The sequence below is a fragment of the Rattus rattus genome, chromosome 4 (assembly GCF_011064425.1).
Source record: "Rattus rattus isolate New Zealand chromosome 4, Rrattus_CSIRO_v1, whole genome shotgun sequence".
Classification (NCBI taxonomy): domain Eukaryota; kingdom Metazoa; phylum Chordata; class Mammalia; order Rodentia; family Muridae; genus Rattus; species Rattus rattus.
Window position 1 is genome coordinate 7,711,331 of NC_046157.1, and position 22,544 is coordinate 7,733,874.

Here is a 22,544-nt window from a genome sequence, read left to right on the forward strand (position 1 = left end):
ATTCCTCGCCTTGGCTCAGTGAACAGGGAGAGGGAACAGAAAGTGAGCTCTTAGCTCCTGCAGAAGTGAGACTCCCCTGTGGCACCTGTGCGATCTATGAGGTAAGGACGTTGCATCCAAAGATTCCTGTCTGCCTTAGAGAGAATGTTCCAGAGAGGGACTACAGCCTCTGTGGCCAAACTCAAGCTTTGGAGACAGCTTCAATTCAGTACAAGATAGGAATGGCTGAAGGAGACCACTGTGAACGCATCGAGTCTGAACTTTATTTCACCCAGGATCAGGGTGATGAAGAAACACGCTTCCATGCTACACATCCCAGGAGTCTTCTGGTCCTTCCACTCCGGGTCTTTGCCAGGCTATGGTGTCACGGTTGAAGCTTCTGCCTGATGCTCAGGCGCTGGGCCTGCCCCTGCCTTTGAGAGTCTGCCCTTGTACTCACATGAGTTTAGGAGCCTCTGTAATATAGTAAAACGCTGTTAATCTCGTGCTTCTGCTCAACTTAGGCAAAGCAAGCGCAGCCAGTTACAGGGTGAGAATGTTTCCCAGTAACATTGGGTCTCCATTGTAAAGGTAAACAATGATTAAAATGAAAGAACACTCAGCTCAAATGCAGTTTCCCACAGCAGCCACACACACCCACAGGCTGTGTAGCTGTGTGAAGCAGCATCCTTATTTCCTATTCCACACATCTCTCCAGTGCATTCTGCAGGCACCTTGCTTTCTGTAATCGGGTTTGTGGGGACTCTGCAGTGAGTCCCACAATCACACACATTCTGACTGTTCTGATCCCCCACTCTGTGTTCTCCTTCCATACCTGTCAGGGGTCCCTCCTCCCTACAGGGTCACTTCCGGGGTTCAGGTCTTTGTTTAGTGGCCAGGGGAATTTACCTAGCGTCTCTCAGAGATCATGGATGCGGAACTGTCTGCTGGAGCCTGGAGGACTTATCTCTGCCTTCAGAAAGTCCTATCTTCTTTTTCCAGGCAAAAGCACGGCATGGGTTGTAAAGCACACACCTTCCTCACATTCTAAGGCCATGAGTGATAACCTCTTTCTCTTTCTCCAAAGTCAATAGTCCTCATCGTCATAGCAAAAAGATAGAGCAATTTAAGGTGAGGTTAAGGAACCGGCTTCTAAAAGGTAGGAATGAAGTTTCCATCAACTCCCACGACATGCCTTGTCACAAGAACTAAAAGGTTGCCATAGCAAACCTACTTCAATATTCTTCCTTCTACTTTCTGTCCTTGGTGTTAGATGCAGAACTTCTGAGAACTAAGGATTGCTTGATCTGACCTCAGCAACACTACCGAAAAGCTCTTGGTTGAAAGCTATGACAAAGACTAGCCAGGGGGTAGACTAGTGAGGAACACCGTCACCCACAAAAAGGAAATCCAAGGCTAACCTGCTCAAGGGAGAGTCTCGTTTGATATACTTAACCTGCTTGAGAAACATAAAGTCAAGTCATTACTGCCCATTTTCTCCCTTTGATCAGCCTGTTTCTGTTTTCTTATCTTTCTCTGACATCTGGAAGTTTTGCTGTTATTTTCCCCCATCCATAAACTCAACCTTCAGTCTCTTGATTTTCTGTTTTCTAAACACAGAGGCCATAATTCTGTTTGGAAATGCTAATGTGTATCTTGAGATACCCACTCATTATCTGAGCAGTGGATTCTGCTAGGCTTCTTCCTGTATTGGTTCAGAGAGTGTGTGAGGCAGGCTCAGAAGGAATTCAGAAGGATGGCAGTTTTATTATCAGTCCACAGGGATTTATAAAGTCCTACTGACAGGCTGTTCTGAGCCTCATGGCTTGATGACTTATATCAAAATTTTTTTGTTTGGGCAGTAGAAAAAGAGGCTGGGAAAGCATTTGTAAAAGTACCTGGGCTGTATAAGTTAAGAAAGAGCACTAGTATGAGTTCAATTCCCAGCAACCACATGGTGGCTCACAGCCATCTGTAATGGGATCTGGTGTTCTCTTCTGCTGTGTCTGAAGACAGCTGCAGGGTACTCATATATTTTAAATAAATAAATCTTTTTTTTTAAAGAAAGAGCACCAAGGAGATCAAAATCAGAAAATTCTGCTGTTTCTGTGGTTGGATCCTTCCTACTAAATGAATTCCATGAGCACCGAGGAGAGTTTTGGGAAGTCTGGAAAATCAGATATCAGCTTAAATGAAAGACTATCTGGTTGTACATGGATATCAGGGTTCAAATCATCATGGGTCTCCGTGTCATATGGTGATGTGGTAGCTATCACACCTTCAGTGAAACCTGAGTCATGAAAACCACGAGAGATAACAGCTGGCTGAGCTAGGGGAGGGTTCAAGGTGAAGCCCTCTGTCCTCCCCTGTATCTGTGTAGATGTAGTACTGTCTTCAGAAGAGCTTGTCAAAGGCTCTGCTCTCTGGTCAGTGTGCTTGACATTGTTTTTGTATTTATTTGTGTGTTTGCCCTCACTGTGACCATGACCCTGACCATAACCATGACCAAGACCATGACCATGACCATGTCCCATTGGATGTCTATAGTTATAGCCATCATCTCTTTGCTATTTAAGGTCATCAAGTTTAAGTTTATGTCCATGACCAAGGCCATGTGGTTTCTGGTGTCCATGGCTAAGACCATGCTGCTTTGGGGGCCAATGGCCATGGTCTTGCCCATGCTTATGACCTTGGTGATTCTTATCCTTTATTTGCTTTGCATGAAACCAGCCATGCCCATGGATGGGTCCGTGTTCATTTCCTGGATCCCTCTCTTCTTGCACCCTGTCAATGTAGGGTGGACTTACAGTTGTTCCTTCTTTAGTTTCTTGTACTCGCACCAGCCGGAAAGGTGAAAATCCTGGAGGCCTAGAAATCATCTACACAGAAATATTGAGAGGAATGCATCGTGTTAGCACCAGGCTGTCTGTGAAGGAAGAAGAGACTAGGAACATGGTGATGCTATTCTGTATTGCAACAGCAAGAGTCTTTCCCAGATTTCAAATGCTATATTACCTTCCCAGAAAATTGAATCAACAATACTTCTCCCTTGATTATTCTTGAAACGTGTAGGCTTTGTTTGTAGTCCAAGGGATTGAACTTTGTAAGTGTTGGGCAGGTACCCCTTCACCTGAGTAACAGCCTCAGCCCTGTCCTGATTCTTCTTAATAGTCCTCTAAGGCTAAGAGTTTTTCTTCATTTAGAAAACTGGGTGATTGAGCACGTAATCCCAGGGGTATGCAATTTGATATCATTTCTGTTGCTACCATTGCTGTTACTATCCATAAAGGTCTTTATGGCTAAACATTGTCAGCTGTGCCACCATAGGGCCTTCTCACAAGCTTGACAGGAAGGCCTTTTACACTGTGTTAGAGATATTACACAAATGACAAGAAGCTCAGCTAGGAAAAGAGAGGTGACAATCTGCACAGACATGTGACTTTCTGGATATGCTCCACCTCCATTTTACCAATGTGGGGAGGCCACAGTTGAAGCTAGTCATGAGAGAGGAGAGAACTAGGCTTTGGAGTCGAACATCTTCTAACAGTTGGGGTCATGATGGAACGGGTGGGCTCAGATAGGAGCTGCACTCAACACTCTACAGACTGAGTCCACTTTCCTGCCAAATGAAAACCACAACATCTGCTTCCCAGGGCCCTCAGGACCATTGAGAATATGCAAGGAGCTGGCTGTGCACAGCCTGGCTTGAGGGACTTAGTGACATGATTCACTCTGGAGTCTCAGAGCATTTCAAATCTTAGTGTCCCATCGTTGGCAAGGGATGAAGCCCTAGGCACATTAAGACTTAAAAGAACCTGGTGCAGAGTGCAGCCTTTCAGATTTGAACTGTGTGTGTGTGGACCCCTTGAGGAGCCTTTTTAAATGCAGTTTCCATTCATTAACTGTGGAAGGGGAGTGAAGCCACCTTCCTCACAAAATCCTCCAATGTTCAGAGCAGAGCACAGCATACAGTAGTACTCAGGTCTCGGGTGAGTCTCAGAAAGGTGTGGCTCGTGTTAGTACCCTGGCCCTCTCCTCAGTACCAGACACAGGACTGCCTGGGAACACTGACAATGAGCTAAGTGACTGGGAGGTTACCTGTTTTCCTTTCCAGCCATCAACCTCAAGATTAGCATAGAAATGTACAACTTTTTATGGGTTTAAAATGTAGTCCTGGACCCACTTTGTTTCAGTAATGATTCATTTTCCATACCCAGATATTGCTTTTGGAATAGGCAGAGCTGACTCCAAGCTCCCGTACTTAAATCCTACCATGTCTAGCGCTTGGCATCTGACAGTCGGGAAGACTTTGTTCTCCCAAGGTCTCATGTACACGTTAGCATTGCAGTTGAGGCTTTGCTAATCATGAAAGCAGAAGACAAGAGAAAATAAATTAGCGGGGTTGGGGATTTGGCTCAGTGGTAGAGCGCTTGCCTAGCAACCGCAAGGCCCTGGGTTCGGTCCCCAGCTCCGGAAAAAAAAAAATAAAAAAATAAATTAGCATTAGTGATGAGGCACATGAGCAGTGACCCTTAGATCCTCACACAGGGACAGCGCTACTCACACCGAGGTGTTTGGTCTCACAATCCGCTGTCAGTTCTGTTTTACTTTGCTTGGAACAGTTAGTTTCTCTGGCTATGAACTCAATCACATATATTACTCCAGCAACCACCTGTAAAGTTAATAGGACAAGACAAATATTTAATAAGAATTTCTATAATAAATTAAACTTTTTTACTACAGTGAGTTTAAAGTTAGGATCTTGAAATTTTAATTATAAACTGACCATCTAAAGTGTCACACTTCCTAAGCTACCCATATCTGGTACATAACTGTACACATAACTAAGACTTCTGGGTATTAGTCTGGCCAGCTTCCTTCACTATGTAAAAGATATGCAGGCTAAACTTTTACTTTAATATACACATACTAATTTTAATGTTCAAGGGCTTCAAACCACACCTACAAAGTAACTCAAGTGCTTAGATTTTAGCACAATCTTAGGTTTTGGGAAAACAAAGTATTTTCTTCAAACGTTTTTGTTGTCTTTCTGCCAAATACTGAATCAGAAATTTCTTATGTAGTTTAAATTATTATATTAGGAAAATATTTGTATTATCTATTGATTCTCTTATACTTTTAATATTAAGAAACCACTTAAACATTTAAACAAGCCAGTCCTTGGTGGAACATGCTGTATCCCAGCACTGAGGAGATAAAGGAAGGTAGATCTCTGTTGAGTTCATGGCCAGTCTGGTCTACAGAGTGAATTTGAAGTCAGTCTGGACTGTATAATGAGATCCTCTCTCAAAAATTAAAAAAAATTATTAGGGATATGTCTAACCAAATGATTCAAAGACGATTACAATAAAGTTCTCTATAATAAAAATCTCTAGATATTGGCAAAGAAATTACTGAAGATACTGGACAATGGAAATATCGTCCATGCCTTCACAGGCAAACTTGATAGCGTGAAAATGTCTATACTACCAAAATTAACATACAGAATTAATGTGATATCTATAAAAATTCCCATGGCTTATGTCATAGGCTTAGGAAAAGTACATGAATTTATATGAGACCACATAAGATTGAATGGCCAAACCAGTCTTAAGGAGTAAGACAATACTGAAGGTATTGTAATACTAGACCTCAAAGTACACTGTAGAGCCATAGTGACAGAGACAGCCTGTGAGTGGCAGAAAAACAGACAGGAAGACCAACAGCACAGACAGGAATCTGCCCCAGGTATCAACAGATGGGACTGCATGAAAATACAAAGTCTCTACAAAGCAAAGGAAACAACCAGCACGGCCCATAGACCATGATGGGAGAAAATCTTTACAGCTACCCTTCAGACAACAGCTGATATCCAGAATTAACAAAACATTTGAGCAACTAAACAGCAAGGGACTAAAACTCTCAACCAGTGCATAGGAAACAAACTAACAGGCAGTGAGTAAAGCAGGAAACTCTCCCCCATCAAATACTCTTTACAAAGCTGCCTTAACCTTTCTGCCTAACACTCAAGAGTAAGGCTCTGCTTGGCTTCATTTACCCACGGCCATATTGTGGATCTTGTTGTTATTGGTGTGTGTATGTGTGTGTGTGGGTGTGTGTGTGTGTGTGTATGTGGGTGTACTTGCTATGTGTAGAACAAGCTAGCCTACAACTTGTGGCAATCCTCCTGTCTCAGCTTCTGAGAGTTTGCATTACTGTTGTGCACCATAAAACACAGCACAAGATGTCTCTATGAGAGATGAGACCGAGATGCCAGAGAATAAAACAGTGCACTTCATCACTTGCATTTTGCTAATTGCACTGTGGTTTCTAGTATTTTTACACTATTTTGGAGTTTGGAAGTGATGGGTTATACAATTTAAGCTTTGCTTCAGACATTGTCAGGTAAAAACCACACTTGAGCTTCCCACCCTCCTTGTTTGTTTGTTTTTGAGACAGAGTTTTGCCATGTAACCCTGGCTATCCTCGAACTCACTTTGCGGATCAAGCTAGCCTCAAACTCAGGGATCCTATCTCTGCCTCCCAAATGAAGGACACCCCACCAAATTCTGTTGCCAAGTACTGTGTCCCCAACCAGAGCCAACATAGGGAACATGATGCCAATCAATCCATACATAGGCTCCAAACTCCCATTTTCTATTTACAGACCTGTGATGTTGCCTTTTTCACGGTGTCAATCTTGAAATAGAAAATATGGTTATGCTGTGCATTAAGCTGTGCAATGGAATGACCAAGTGCCTCCTTCAGCTCCGGGCTGTCTACAGGTATCTCCCTGGGGCAGCCACGGCAATTCTTGGGAAGTGGTTCAAACAAATCATCTCCTGAAGAAAATAACATTGAAAGTCAGTAAGTTCCCCCAAAGAGTAGTCCTGGCCTGATCCTGTCACAGACAACTTCTGCATTCTCGTGTACACAGGGTGTGAGGGAAACGGAACAGAAGTAAGAGAATATTGGCCCTTAGACCATCACTTCTCCTTGTTCTCCAGGAGTTCATATGCATAGGAGAGCATATTTGCACCTGTTGACCGATTGGCTATAATTTCTTTTTATTTTTACCCTGATACAGGGTCCTAAGCCAGCATTGAATTCTATAAGTCACAGAGGTTGACCTAAAACTTCTGATTCCCCCTGTTTCAGTTTCCTGACTGACATGGTTACAGATGTGCACTGCCACGCCCAGTTTAAAATTTCCCTTTTTTGATGTAAACTATAGAGAAATGTTTAATTTTGAGGGAAATGATTGTGAACATAAAGCAATGACTCTCCAATGGACAGCTGGGAGTCCATGGCTCCATTAAACAGGCAGTGCCAATGATGCTCCTCATGACAGGTACACAGTGGTGCTCCTCCTGACAGGTGCACAGTGGTGCTCCTCATGACAGGTGCGCAGTGGTGCTCCTCATGACAGGTGCACAAGGGGCTCCTCATGACAGGTGCACAAGGTGTTCCTCATGACAGGTGCACAAGGTGCTCCTCATGACAGGTGCACAGTGGTGCTCCTCATGACAGATACACAGTGGTGCTCCTCATGACAGGTGTGCAGTGGTGCTCCTCATGACAGGTGTGCAGTGGTGCTCCTCATGACAGGTGCACAGTGGTGCTCCTCATGACAGGTGCACAAGGTGCTCCTCATGACAGGTGCACAGTGGTGCTCCTCATGACAGGTGCACAGAGGTGCTCCTCATGACAGGTGCACAGTGGTGCTCCTCATAACAGGTACACAGTTCTGTTTCTCAATATGACATGTTCACAACTGTTTGTCAGTGTGAGTGAACTCAGCTGTTTGATTAGAAATGCTGATCTAACTACAAGCTTTCCAGAAAGCTCCCCAGATAAAACACCCTGGAAAACCTACCTTTACCTGGAAGGATTTCATGGTGACTGGTTAAAAACAAGATACAGTTCTCTCTAACTCAAAACACCAGATTTAAGGACAATTCATATAAAAGGAAAGGCAGGTGCCACTGTCCCTGAAGGCTACCTTGTCTGGAGAACCCACACTGTTCCTTCATCCATCATGCTGTCTTGGTCACTTACAGACATAATGTAGCTAAGTAAGAAGGAGGCCCCACCACTTCCTGTGTCTCCATGTGTGATTTCTCACCTGGATAAAGGTCACAGCTCTGTGAGAAGCCAGCAATTGTGTTATGAATATCCACGTAGGTATGACCCCTACACTCACCATGATCCTGGTGGTTCAAAATCACAAACAGAAGTCATTGTGAGAACAAACATCTATCAAAAATGAATGACAGTGTATCTATGTTACAGTTGATTGCATCGGGAAAATGAAGAAAAAGGAATAAAAACTGAAAGCAAAGGAGAAATGAAAAGCACAGGTAGCCCTGACATCCATGGCGAAGAGAAACCACAGAGAGGGAAGAAATACGATTGCGCACTGCACAGCAATGCCCAAGCAAGACAGGGTCTCTCACTGAACGATGAGTTTGTTGACTGCTGTAGCTGCTGTCAGGTGAGCCCAGAAGTCCTGTCCCTGTCTCCCTGATGATTGGCTTATCAATGTTTGCAAGGGACAGAGAGAGCCAGAGACAAGCCTTCGACTGAAATAGTTATTCCCTGGTTTCAATTTTTCCTTTGTTTTGTTTTAGAGTCTGCTGAGCACATGGCTTTCACATGTATGTACACAGGTGTGCACTCCCATACATACATGTACATACATACATATATCATACACACAAAGAAAGGAATGGGCAAAAAATGTAATTAGTTATCCATAAATTCAACCCATAAACTTTTAACATCCTTATGAAAATATTTCAGCAAAACAAACACATTACCTCAATTATTGATTGAGAAAATAAAATATACGTAGCCATAAAATTCTGAATTTTAATGCAACAGAATTTCACTTATTTATTTAAGCAAATAACTAATGAATAAAATGAAGTTTAAAAGATTTTAATAACTATGTTTATCACCTATAAAACTGAGACCCTACTCTGAAGGAAATGATACCAAATACAAAAACACTTTCATTTTCAAAAATGTTTGCTAAGTTAGTAATTATATAAAAAGTAGAAATAACCTAGGTATCGAAAGGTAGGAGTGCTGTGGTAAAAAACAATCTATGGGGTCCTTGCTGGAATATTATTACAGAGTCATTTTTAAAGTTTACCAAGATTTCTAATGATGAGGAAAAATTCTTAGGTGAAAAAGTAGAGCATGTAAAATAATCACAGGACTGGAGAAATGGCTCGGAGGTCCAAGCACTAACTACTCTTATGGAGGACCGGGGTTCGATTCCCAGCACCCCCATGGCAACACAACCACCTACAAATTCAGTCCCAAGGGATCTGATGCCCTCTCCAGCCTCTGTGGATATTGTAAGTACATAGTCTACAGATTATACATGTAGGCAAAAAGCCCATATATTTGAAATAAATGAATCTAAAAAATTTTAATAAAAGAACCACAACTTTTAAGAAAGAAAAAGTCATTGAAATATTCCCACAAGTCTCCTTCATCTCCACCCAGGAAAAAGACAAAGAGAATGTGCAGGAATCCCTCTGGGGGTTAGGACCATTCTGCTTGCATTTGCATTTCCTGATGGCTAGTGGTCCTGTGGGTCTCCTCATGGGCTTGTGGGTCACCTGTCAATCCTGAAGCATCTGTTCAGTCCTTTGCCCATTTTAGAAGTGGTCTGTCTTTTGGTGTTGAGTTCTGGAATTTTGAACATGATCTTCATGTTAAGCCCTTAAAGGGCAGAAGATTCACAAATGTTTTCTTTCATTTTGTGTCTTTCTTGATAGTCATTTATGATTCTTTCAGCGGCTATAAATCAATACATAATTAACCAGAACATTCGAGAAGTATTGAATAAATCCCCCAAAATATGTAAAATCAGAGAAGAGCACCCACAATTCTTCCTGAACGTAACAGCTTTCTGAATTATAACACATTTATTTTCTATTACTTTTATATTTATATTACTTTACTTTGTATATTTGACTGACTCTGCATACATAGTTTCCCTTTCTTCCTTTCCTTTGATTTTAATTTAACTTGAAAACAAATTTTGATACAGCATCATCTCTCTATATAGCCCCAGATGGCTTAGAACTCTGTCGAATAGACTCGTCCTGAACTCATGGACATAAGCTATTTCTGGAGTGCCGGCAAAGGTGTGTGTAACCACACCCACCTCCCGCTTCCTCCTTGTCTTCATTTATTTGCTTATGTCTTTTTTTTTTCTTTCTGAAACAGCAGCTTTTCAAACCACTGATGGCCTCAATCCCACTGTGCAGCTAAGGACGCTCTTGAACTCCTAATCCTCCTTTCTCCATTCTCTTGTGAGTACACTTTGTGTCCTGGTTTTTTTACTTGTCCTTAACATATTACAATGATTTTCCAGTGACACAGAAGGCTCAGGAAGCAGGATTAATCTATGGTCCACTGTAACCTACATATGCATGACCTAAGAAGGCATAATAGCATATGTCCCAAGTGCTCTACCATTAAAATTAGCAAAGTGTGGTCTAGATTTCCCACCTTTCCCTCACAACATAGAACTCTCAAAGCAGAGACACAAGATTAAAGAAATATCTACAATAATATTCCAGAAAGGTTCGGTCCTTGGTCACCTTGGCATCCACAAGCCACTGGTCAGCCACTGACATCATTACAATGACAAGATGTCATGCACAGAGGGAGAGAATTCCCAGAATGCATTCATTGGAAGGACAGGAGAAGAGGGAGGGCGAGCAAACACCACAGGAGAGTTTATAGGAAGAAGCTGGGACACAGAGCATCCTGTGTGAATATGGAACACACAGGAAGGTGGAGGAGGCCAGGAGAGTGTGACAACCCATCAGCATGGCAAATCCCATTCTAATCCCTAACAGGACAGAAATACTTAGTGTGACACACATGGATTGCCTGACCAGCAACTTAGGTCCTAAGACCCTGGGTGAACATGAATGTGAACCACTAAATGACATCTCAGTGTCAAGTCCCAGAGCTTGACATTCTGGAAATGCTGTCAGCAAAATGTGAAAGACTATTGCTAAATGTCTACTACTTACGCCACTGGGAAGGGGCACACAGTCTTCACGGAGGATAGGAAAATCCTCCTTTGAACAATTTGTTTGCACAATGGAGTAGATAATTTGATAATTCATGCCAGCCACCACCTGAAATGATTTATGTGGAATGAGTACTTGAACCTCAGGTTGAACAATATTCACAATGAGCAAAAGTTATAAATGTCTTGAAACATTGAACTGGATATAGTAACTTTTCCAGAAATACAAACCATTATTTTTAGTAGACCATAGAATCACTAAGCAAATATTGGGTATTGTGACAAACACATGTACAGACACCCACATATACACATACAACACACTCCCATGGCATTTCTAAGTAACTGCAAGTGTAAAAGAATATGCATATTATCTTATGTGTATACATTATATATCATATACATATATCTGTATCTTCAAAGACCCCCACAATCTTTCTTTCCCAGGTTGCCAAGAATGCATGTATGTTAGTGGAGGAGTATCAGGTTAGTGAAGCAGTATGATTGTCTAGCTCGGAGCAATGTGGAATGGGAGTGGCCTCTCCTGGTGAGCCCTCTGGGTGCAGGTCACCAGGTAGTGAGGTTCTCCTGCTTTGCTCTTCGCGGCCCCTTCCCACCATCTGTGTCCATGGTCACTATGTCCCTGTGCTGAGCGCTGTTCAGGACCTCAGATGGGCAAGGTCCACATCTCACACAGGAGCAGGTTGAACTAAAAGTAGAGAGTGTTACTCTCTAACCTGAGGGATTCTTAAGAAACCTCAGAAAAGCCTTGATAAAGGAACCAATACAAAGCTAGGCCTGGTGGTCAAAGTCTTTAATCCCAGCATCAGAGGCAGAAGTAGGAAGATCTCTGTGAGTTTGAGGCCAGCCTGGTTTACAGAGTGAGGTCCAAGGCAGCCAGGACTTGTAGAGACTCTGCCTCAAGCAAACAAGAGAAGCAAATAAATAAATGGTCAGATTAGTAGATATTCCACCCCACGCCACCAGGAAGAAGTGGGCAGTATAATTTAGGTGTGTCCACCTTTTTACAAACAATTTAATGTATTGATGCCATTTTTAATTAATGATAAGAAGATAAAAATATAGATTTGGTAAAGCCTTGAAGCCATAATGCCATCCATTTTTCCATTTCTGGGAAGAAAGCACATAATGCCGAGGGAACTGGAGTGTGAGAGTTTCCTTCCCTTTTCATGGGTCTCACAACTCCCCTGGACCCTGACAAAGCCCCTTGTCATACGAGTTAATCTCATGAAAACACAGGACACTCCAGCACATGCCAGCACGTGGCCAGGCAGGTTCTCCTGCCAGTGGTTCTTTTTTAAGTGACAAAATGCCAGTCTAACAGATTTTCAACCATATTGAGATGCTACATCTTTTAAGTTCAGACTCCGTTTTAGACCTGACCTAAGTTTGATCTCAGGTAAACTAACAGGCTGGTCCCTCACTCCAATCCCTAGGCTAATCCTCAACCCGACCAACGTTTCCAGGATACACCCTCAACAAGACCAGTGTCTCCAGGTTACTCCCCAGGAAAGCTGCACCCCCAGGTTACAAGCCCAACCCCTGTCTAACAACAACCAATGCAGTGGGGAACAGAACTTAAGTTTATGATGTGACTCCCAGCACCAGACAATTATGTTAAAGGCCACAGTACCTTTCCAATTAGATGCTTACCCATTTACCCCTGCTTGCTGCTTAGCATAAAACCTTGCCCCATAGACATTTGGGTCCCTCCCTCCTCCAATATCAAAACCATTCTGCGTGAAGGTGGCGCACTGGGGTGCAGGAGGGGAGGTGATCTAACTTGAATAGAACAAAGACCCTGCTGGGAGGTGTATCAGATCAGCTCCTCTCTGTTTTGTTGGGGAACCACTAACATTTCCCTGTCACTACAATATCTCATGTCATGAACAATTGAACAACAAACCTGTGAGAGGGCACTCTTTACTTCTCTGAGAGCAAAGAGGTGGGTGTGCTTCGTGTTGTTGTTGAAATGCTCCGTGGCATGTTTGAGAACAGGCTCCAGGTCTGAGCTATCCGTCAGTATGGGTTGGAAACACCCGACACAGAGGTCCTCGTCTGTCTTCTTAGGACCCTTACCTTGACAATGAGCAGACAAAGACACAGCATTCATAACTGAAAACACATCTCATAGTCATGGTCCTAAAGCACAAGGCCATTTAGAAAGATCCTGAACACCTGACTTTCCTGTATCTCCTTCTGGTGTGAGTTAAAGCTAATGAGAGTTTAGGACTCCAGTGCAGTCAGAGGCAAAGGTGCAGAGTATTAGGAATGGCTATGCTATTGATTTCCGTTTTCACAGGGTCTCCTATATCCAAGGTTGGTCTGGAACTGTCTATGCAGCTAAGGCTGGCCTCCAGTGCTCATCCTCCTTCCTCTGCTCTTCTCCAGAGGCTTCTATGCCTGCTGTGTGGACAGAGGGGATGGAACCGGGTATGCAGGCATTCTAGCCTCTCACAACAGGGTTGAGGAAGGAAGTTGTGTGAGGAGAATTCTGAGTGCTTGTGAGAACAATCCCAGAATACAAGACAGGAGACTTGTGACTTCAGTTTCTTGAAAGCAGAGAATTATTCTTGGAATGAGTGTTCAGGCTCCTCCCAGATGTATTGGGTTGGAATGAGTTTACTTCAGAATATTCATTATTGTTTGCTGTTGTTCTTCAATTCAATCTTTAAACTCTCCTGTATATGACCTTATGGAAAACATTATTTTGTCACATGGAGCTTATCCCTGTGAATTGTATGTAGCTTGAGCTCATGACAACCTTACTGAGCTGACCTTTCTCAACCCTCAGAGCATACATTATCTGAAGCTCTGAATAAAGTTGGTTATTTCATGAAACTGTAGCCTGCATCGTTTATCAGTTATATTCTCCCAGGTCCTATTGCCTTAAGAGTCGTAAATTTAGCTGAGCTACATCATTAGGTCTTTATTTTAATGACCACAACAATACACTAACCTTTTTATAAAAGGGAAGACATTACAGATATATCATTGTTTTTCAAAGTTACTGAGAGCTCCCTGACACCTAACTCCATCTGATAATGTCAGCATAATGCTTTGGCCCTGGAGAAGAGCCCCCCACACCCAACCAGGATGGTCTTTCTGTTTTATGTCACACGCTATTGTTAAACTTGTTAACACATTCACTGTTTCACCATCTAAAGCAAGTCAATGTGAGGTAGTGAGCTGGCCAGAAAGTGTTCCTCTCTGTTTTCATCTGACTAGAACACAAGACAAGGGGCTTTCTCATCGGTCAGCCCAAGAGAAGCCTCTCCTTTAAGTCTATCTGCCCTTGCTATCCCCTGGCAGGCAATGAGCCAGGTTAGAGGGAGATTTTAAGTGTCCCATCTGTGAAGGAATGACTCAGGTAGAAAGGAAAGAGTGTAGACAGACCGTTTCATGGGATGGGCAAGAGCTAGGAAAATACATGAGGACAAAGGGGCTGAGGGATGACAGCTATGGAAAAGGTGAGAATGCTGAGAGAAAAGGAAGAAGGTGGCAAGAGGCATCGACAAGACATGTGGGGGAGACTCGCAGTGAGGGGGGCAGGGAGAAGGGGCTGATGGTGCTGAGAAATCAGGATGGGAAAGGAACAGTAGTATGTGATGTGGCATCTATTCAGTTTGCCAAAGTGCCCAATGTGACACAGAGAGGGCCAGTTTGATTTAGGGACAGTCAGAGAGAGAAGGCTGTGCTCCAGGCAGGAGATACTGACCCTGTTTAGACTCACTGTCTACACTCAAAGCTCACAAGCTCTTTGGCAAATCTGATCAGAGCTGTAGCCTCTCCCTAGGAAAATGCAAATAATCACAATATTTACAGAGGATTTTAGGATTCCCATAGACTCTCTGAAGTGAAGAATATGCTGTGTGGAAGGAGGAAACACTGAATGGTTTGCAATAAAATGATGTCAAACATTTATTATAGGTATTGCTATTAAATACCAAGGGGAGAGCCTTAACTGAGGGAGGAGTGCTGCAGAGTGAGTGACTACAGCACAGATGCCACCTCAGGATCAAGGCTTCCTTACCTCTTGGGAACACACTTACTGGGTGCCTACTGTCCCTGGGAATCTCCTCCTTCCTCACTCTCTCTCTGTCTCTCTCTGTCTCTCTGTCTCTCTCTGTCTCTCTCTCTGTCTCTCTCTCTGTCTCTGTCTCTCTCTCTCTGTCTCTCTGTCTCTGTCTCTGTCTCTGTCTCTCTCTCCCTCCCTCCTCCCCTCTTTCCTTTTAAGACAATGCCTCATATACTCCAGGATATCCTCCAACTTCCTCTGTTGTTGAGAATGAATGTAAAGTCCTAATCCTCCTCCTCCCTCAACCTCCCCAGGGTGCACTATGATACTCAGATGTAGCTAGATCTTAACTGTGCTGCAAAGTCCAAGTCAGGTAATTTGTTGCATTGTCCAAAAGCTCACTTAACACAGTAGGTGTGATCTAGTCGGTAGACTAAGTCTTGGGCTCTGCTGATGATATTCAACCCTCACATTGCTAGGTGCTCAACACAGCTCTCCTCAGGACTGTGTGGTGTATGGCCTCTCTACTGCAGTCAGGAAAACTTCATAAATGGCTTCCCCTTCTCTTCTTTTCAGAAGAGGTTGAATCAGGCACTGGAGAATTTGATGGGAAGGATGGGAGACTTACTGATCAAAGGAGGTGAAAGCCACATAAGCTGTGGAGATGATCAGGGCAGAATTGTCCCCCACCAGCCAGCTCTCATGCAAGGCAGAATGGAGTAGAAGAGAGCGGTTTCAAGGGAGGGAAGAATAAGAAGGGTGACATTTCTTTCCTGGGTAACTGAGTGCCTTCCAAGCTGCATATTTCTATACAGATGGGTTTGAAATAGGAATAGAACTTTTCAGTGCTGATGGGGACTGATGAGCTCTTCTCTGCCTTGGTCTGATATCCTTAATGCAACTTCTTGCAAGAGCTGAAGTATGGTGCCTTTGCGGGTTCTACACAGAAAACTTAGGCCAGTGCAGGGAAAACATGCCCCTATGGTGATGAACCATATTGAAGCCAAAAATGCTGCCCCATATTCTCTCTCCCCCTCCCCGTCCCCCTCCTCCTCCCTTCCCTCTTTTTTTCCCCCCCTCCCTCTCTTCCCCCCTCTGCACCTTGCAGAGGCCAGCTCCAGGAAGGTTTTCATGACTGCCATTGGCCATGAACACATCACTCTATAAAATCTTGGCACCTTTATAGCATTATAGAAAAATGACAATAATGGCTGTATCTGCTCATAACTTGCCTTTTTCTTTTTATTCTTAAAGGAGGGTTTTTTTGTTTTGTTTTGTTTTGTTTGTTTTTTTTTTTTTTTTTTTTTTTTTAACTAAGAACCCTCTACCCAGTCTCTACAGACTATCTGTATAATTTTAGGTAAATTACTTTACTGTTCCCGCCTCAGTTTCTTCCTTTGACAAATAAGGGCGTTTACCACACTAACTGACCTGTAATGGTGGGAGGAGCCGGTAGATGAAATGTCCCCAGATCTTAAATGCTCAGTGATTATCAGCCATCAATGTCCTGAGTCTATGGTAAGACGCCCAGACATTGCAACTTTAGATTTATCGTCTCATTTTCGGCACCCCACCCTTGTGTCAAGGGTGCAGTTCTCTTATGTCCTTCTGAGACATGGAAAAAGGAAGAAGATAAAATTTGGAATGAAGCTGGATGTGATGGTTCACAACTTTAGTCCCAGCACTGAGGAAGTAGAAGTAGGTGGATCTCTGGGTTCGAGGCCATCCTGGTCTAGAAAGCCAACTCTAGGACAACAGAATTGCTACACAGAGAAACTGTGCATTGAAAAATAAAAACACAACCAAAACCAAAGCAAACTAACAGAAAACAAAACAAAGAAACAAAACAAGTGCTGAGGTTTTTCAATTGCTATCTGTTGTGATGCTAAGTGTGGGCCTTCAAGACCTGGCTGTCCCAGAGCACATATACCTTGGTCCAAGTTATTTTTGATTGGTAAATAAAGATTCCAACAGCTAATAGATTCAGAAGAAGAATAGGTGGGGTTTAGGTTTCCCAGACTGGGGGTCAGACAGCGACCACTAAGGGAAAAAAGGTACAGAAGGAGAAGGAGAAGGAGAAGCTACCATGGGGTGGGTGAACCATAGAAACATATCCTGTGGGTTGGCCAGTTGCAGTTAACAGCAGCCAGGTGAAATATAGTAAGTAATTATTCAGCCTTATTTATAGGAAAGTAGATTCTAACAGCATAGTGGGTAGGCAGCTGCCCAGAATTTGTACTGTTTAAGGTTTGTCCTAAATACGAAGGATGAGTGTGACTTTTATCCAGGAACTAAATGACCTAAGGCAAAGTAGAAACCCTGGAATGAGATTAAATAATTTTGACAACAAAGAAGGAATGATTCCAGACCAGGGCACGCCTCAAAGCCCACACTGGCTCCATGTAGGATGCTGTGAAGGATTGGAGGCAGGTTCATGGTGCCTCATTCAGTGAACCCAAATACCCACCTCCACCTATCCCTGCTGACACAGCACAGGGGAGTTCGATAGGTCTCAGGGGATGATTGACACAAGCCTGAGCCAATCCAAGAACTTGCTGCAGTGCTACTATACCCAACATCTACACAATTCCAACACTGCAGATGGCATTGCCACCTTCTGGGGGGGTGAAGCAGTCTGGTCTGGGCTGTGTTCTTGGTACACAGGAATAATTAACATCACCAACCCCCAGGCTCCGACACACTGCCACCAACAGGCCAGGTCCCCAGATATATCACCCACCTGGAGTAATATTGCAGATCTGGGTGGCTACGGAGAATTTATTTTCTTTCTTCCCCAAAGTTGTTGTGCATTCACCAGTAGCCTAAAAGAAAAAATGAAAAAGAAGAGGGCATTTGATCTGCTCTTTCTTTCTCTTGGAGACACCTAGCTAGTGCTGGTAATAAAGGTGGATTTTTAAACAGAGAAAGGACTAAGGTTGTTCTCTAATAGAGATTTTGTTTCGTTTTCTTTTGATTTACTTGTTCTTATGCATGTGAGTGTCTATGCACCTCATGTGTACCTGGTGCCTGCAGAACCCAGAGGACAGCAGCAGAAGCAATGGGACTAGAGTTACAGATGGTTCCAAGTGTCCATCTGGGTGCTAGAAACCCAACCCAGGAATTCTCAAGAGCAGCAAGCGCTCTTAACCACTCAGCAATCTTTCCAGTCCATTAACAGACTTGTGAGACTTGAGAATGAATATTTATGTGACCTTGTGATTGTTTCCACTGACCACTGATCTTCCCGGGACAGGGGAGAGGCAGAGCAAGGCCTCTAAACTCGAGGCACGATGTGGAGATCTGTGGCTGCTTCTTTGCCACCAAGATGGACCAAGAGGACCAACAGGATGAGCTTCCTCTTTGATTCCCCCCTCAGTTTCAGTGATTGCCTGCTCTTTACATAAATCAGTTTAACCTCTTAGAACATCCCACTTCCACACCACTGGCTGCTAGTTGTTCCTGCTGCCCTGGTGCCCCCCACTGCCTCAGTTTACCCACCTTGTGGAAACAGCACCACATGTACTTAAGAGGTTGCTGAGGAGAATCAGTGTGCCCACACACAGAAAGCGCCTAACAGAGTAGCACACAGTCAGTGCTTGCACACGTCTGCCCACTCTTAGTGATGAATAACGTTTGTAGAATAGCTTTGACTTGGTCTTCACCTTAGCCCCCTGTCCTGAGTATCAGAAGCTATTGTGTGAAGCTAGAGCTCACTGTGATGTCTCCTGGTAGCTCTGAGAGACTGACTGCAGGGCATAGCAGCTGCCACACAACCTCACAGAGCCAGAGCCAGAGGTGCAATCCTGGTCTCCTAATCTGGAACCCAGTGCATGTTACAATTGTGAATGAGCACAGTGCTTAAACAAACACGTGGACGATGCTGACATCTTGGTTAAGAGGGGAATGCTAGCCTGTGAGAAGACAGGCTTGCTTCTCAGACAGATAATCCCTCTCACAGTGCAAGGCAAGCATCAGGTGGACCCAGTGTTTTTTTAAGATGCTTTTTGTTAACAGCTCCTTTGTATAATGTATCTAGTGTCAGCCTCCTACAGCCAGTGAGATCAAGAATGCCTCATTTTAATAGGATAAAGCACCTACTGAGGGAGGATGAGCAGCAGAGTCAAGACTAGTACTGGGGCTCAATAGAGCTGAAACTGCCATACTCTTCTTAAACCAGACCTCGAACTCAGCCCAAATGTCTTCCTGTTGTCTCCCTGGGGTCCAATGCACAAGCTTTGGTTGTTTGCATGGACCACCTTCTACTGAGTGGACACACACATGTTTAACAATTGGCATATTCCCGGCTTTCCTTTCTTCTCAAGAACACAGATATAACATGTACATCCTGTATGAATAGGCTCTATAATGTATACCACCTCCTTATAATTAATAATAATCCATATCTAATGGTGGGCAAGCAGTTGGGTGTATATACAGAACAGAATAATTATATCTTACCAATTGCATATGGAAGAACTGGACATCAGGCAGTTAACAGAGCATCTAGAGACAGGACATCAAAAGGATGACAGGGGGTGATGTCCCTTAAGTTAGGAGCAGAACAGGAGTCACCAGCAGTTGGAGGCTGGCACAGGACAGGGTGGCTAAGGATTACTGAGTGACAGACTGGGTGGACACAGACAATGCTGTATTGTTCACTGAGAATGGCTAAAGGACATTAAATTTTCTCACCATGAACAGTTGATGACTGAGGTGACAGGTGACCTGCTTTAAAACAAGTACCTGGGAACCAAGTTATCAGGTGTAACCCCATGCTAGACACAAGTTTCATATTGCTTGGTCTATCAGTTTTCCTGTCTCATTTATATTTTATAGCACCCTGAGGGGTTGTATGGGACAGGATAGGCTTTTGTATAAAGAGCACACTCCACGGCTTCCTCAGGGTCCTTGAAGTCCCAGAAGTCCTGCCAGGTGAGGCCACTGAACAGAGCAGTTGCCCTCCTTGATTTGATACTTGAAGGAATACAATGTTTCAAGCGCCCATCCTGGGAAAGCAAAGGTGACACCTGGAGTCACTCAGCTAGACCTCCAGCACCGCCAGGACCCTGACATCACAAGCACCAGTCCTGATCAGACTCAAGGAGAGCCGTGTTCATTAAAAATATAAGTGCTTACAGTTGTGTAAATGCCCCCTGAAGGATGTGCTTACTATGCCTGCATTCTTAGTGATCTTATAGCAGTATCCGTGGTTTTGTCCTCGGCCCTCTCTTATGTAAACCCTGGTCTCATGGATATTTATGAGTCCATCTGTCTGGTTGAAACTGGGCATGGGGCCAAGCCTGTGCCCAGTGCACTTGGATTGAGACAGGGGACTGTGAGTTCAAGGCCAGGCAGCTACATGAACACTGGGCAAAGCAAACTCCCCATGGGCCCCCCATCTGTCAGTCAATGAAGACACTGGGAGGCTGTGGCCCTGAGGGGAGGGACAGACTGCAGGCTGTGCTGCAGTGACAAGCAAGGGCTTCATTCCCCCTTCTGAATCTCACAAGCCTGTGTCCCATAGGGCTTTCCTTTCATCCCTCATGGTGTCAAAGTATCTTTTTTCCTGCTGAAATAACTTAACTCATCCAAAGAACGATGCTTGTAAGGTAAAAAATTTATTTTATTATTTATTTATATTTTTGAAAGGTTTAAATTTAACTCTAGGCATGTTTGTTTGCCTTAATGTGCAGTTGTATGTATGTCGCCTGTCTGTCTGCCTTCCTGTCTGTCTGTAAGTATATATGTACACAGTGCAAATGTGCCTGGTGCCCAAGGTACAGAGACTCCAAGCATAGTCCCTAGAATTGATGTTATAGATGGCTGTGTGCTACCATAGGTGCTGGGCACTGATCCCAGGTCCTCCTGAAGAATAGCCAGTGCCCTGAACCACTGAGCTGTCTCTCCAGCCTGTGAAGTTTAGGATATAAAAAGAAACTCTAAATGATTTTCTTTTTTTTTTTATGATTTGTACATCCTGCTTTCACTTGTTTCATACCTGAGTGTACTCTCACAGAGAAATAAAAAGTATGGTAAAAACTAGCCAGAGTGTGCTTGGGATGTGGCGTGGGTGGTAAAAGTCCTTGCTTAGCATGTGCGGAGTCCTGAGCTTGCTTCCTAGTACCACATAAACAGGGCATGGCAAGCCCATGCCTGTATTCATAGCTCTAGGGAGTTGAAGGCAGAAAGATCAAAAGTTTAAGGTCATCGTTAGCTGCACAGCAAGTTCGTGTGTTGGTCTAAAGCTACAGGACACCCTGGCTCAACCTCTCTGCCTCCCTAAACTAAAGAACTAGTGGAAACATCTATTAACTTCAAAGAATCATACACACACACACTCGGTGCTAGATATTTGGTCCAAGCAATAATGCCAACTCCCTTCTCGTCCCCTGTATCCATCCTTGTGGAACTCTCTCACTTCCAGGCTGGGAGATGCTGAGTTCACAGATGCAGTGGATTCTCCTGCTGCAAGCTGACTGAGATGCTGGAGTCCCACCATGCCTGTCTCTCTTCAAACATCTCCATCTGCTGTGGTTTCTTTCTTCCTGGATACTGCTTTCATGATCACCCAGGAAGCCTAAGGACCAGCCATCTCCAGCCCTCTACCCCTGTGCCTGAGCACCAATTACAAGTGGTTTCACAGGAAAACTGTCACTCCACCTTCTTAGTGCCTTCAGTCCTCGGTACAACACAAACTGGTTGCCGCTTAACTCAGCATTATATATTTCTTCAGAGCAGTATCCACAGCCTGAAATACAGTCTCATCATTGCAGTCCATTTCTGGGCGCTTCTTCCTGCGCTAAACTTGGCAGGAGCCTGGAGCAGAGGAGCAGGATATTAATTGGCTTCATGATTAAAGGTTCCTCTGGATTGAGGAATTGTTTTGCCAAGAATGGAAACCAACCAGAAGCTGCTTTTAGCAGCCTCCAGTCTCTGACTTCTCCCTGCCTATGCCTCCCCTGCCTCGCCACTCTGGTCCCTTTTAGATTCCTGCAGTCACCCCTTGTTTGCCTCTTCCCAGAAAACAAACAGGACTCTGCTCCATGTCCAAGCAGGTACCCAGCTGGGGTATTGCAACAAGGGTTGTTGACCTGATGTTTGGAAAAAGAATGTGGGAGTACACAGCCCATTCCCAAAAACATTGCCCAACTCTACCTAGGGAATTGCAGCAGAAACCAGTAAAATGCTAAACCAACAACCATTTCCAGTATCATTCCTACTACTCCTGGCCCAGTTACAAGGTGTCTGCATGCATACATGAACAATGAGGACAATGTTCAACAAGCACCTCTTCCACACATCACTGCTCATGGCATGTCAGGGAGTACAGACACAGACACAGGGTTTTGTCAGCTCTGGTGTTCCTGAAATGCACAAGTGCAGGAACATCAGCCCAAGGGCTGGGAGCTCCACCCAGGACACTGGCACATCTGACAAACCATGGGCATCCTGTCTGGCCTCAGG

General features: G+C 44.0%; 1 protein-coding gene across 1 annotated transcript; it reads right to left on the bottom strand.

Moving 5' to 3' along the window:
• Window positions 1-241: 241 nt before the first annotated feature.
• Window positions 242-21,931, bottom strand: LOC116897813 (T-kininogen 1-like). The gene is given in 14 exon segments (XM_032899229.1): window positions 242-455; window positions 2,787-2,858; window positions 4,252-4,338; window positions 4,544-4,651; window positions 6,649-6,821; window positions 8,105-8,189; window positions 11,043-11,150; window positions 12,969-13,141; window positions 17,821-17,902; window positions 19,973-20,021; window positions 20,023-20,086; window positions 21,736-21,802; window positions 21,805-21,864; window positions 21,866-21,931. Coding segments are annotated over 14 exon segments (1,293 nt in total). The 3' UTR covers window positions 242-356.
• Between the last annotated feature and the right edge of the window lie 613 nt (window positions 21,932-22,544).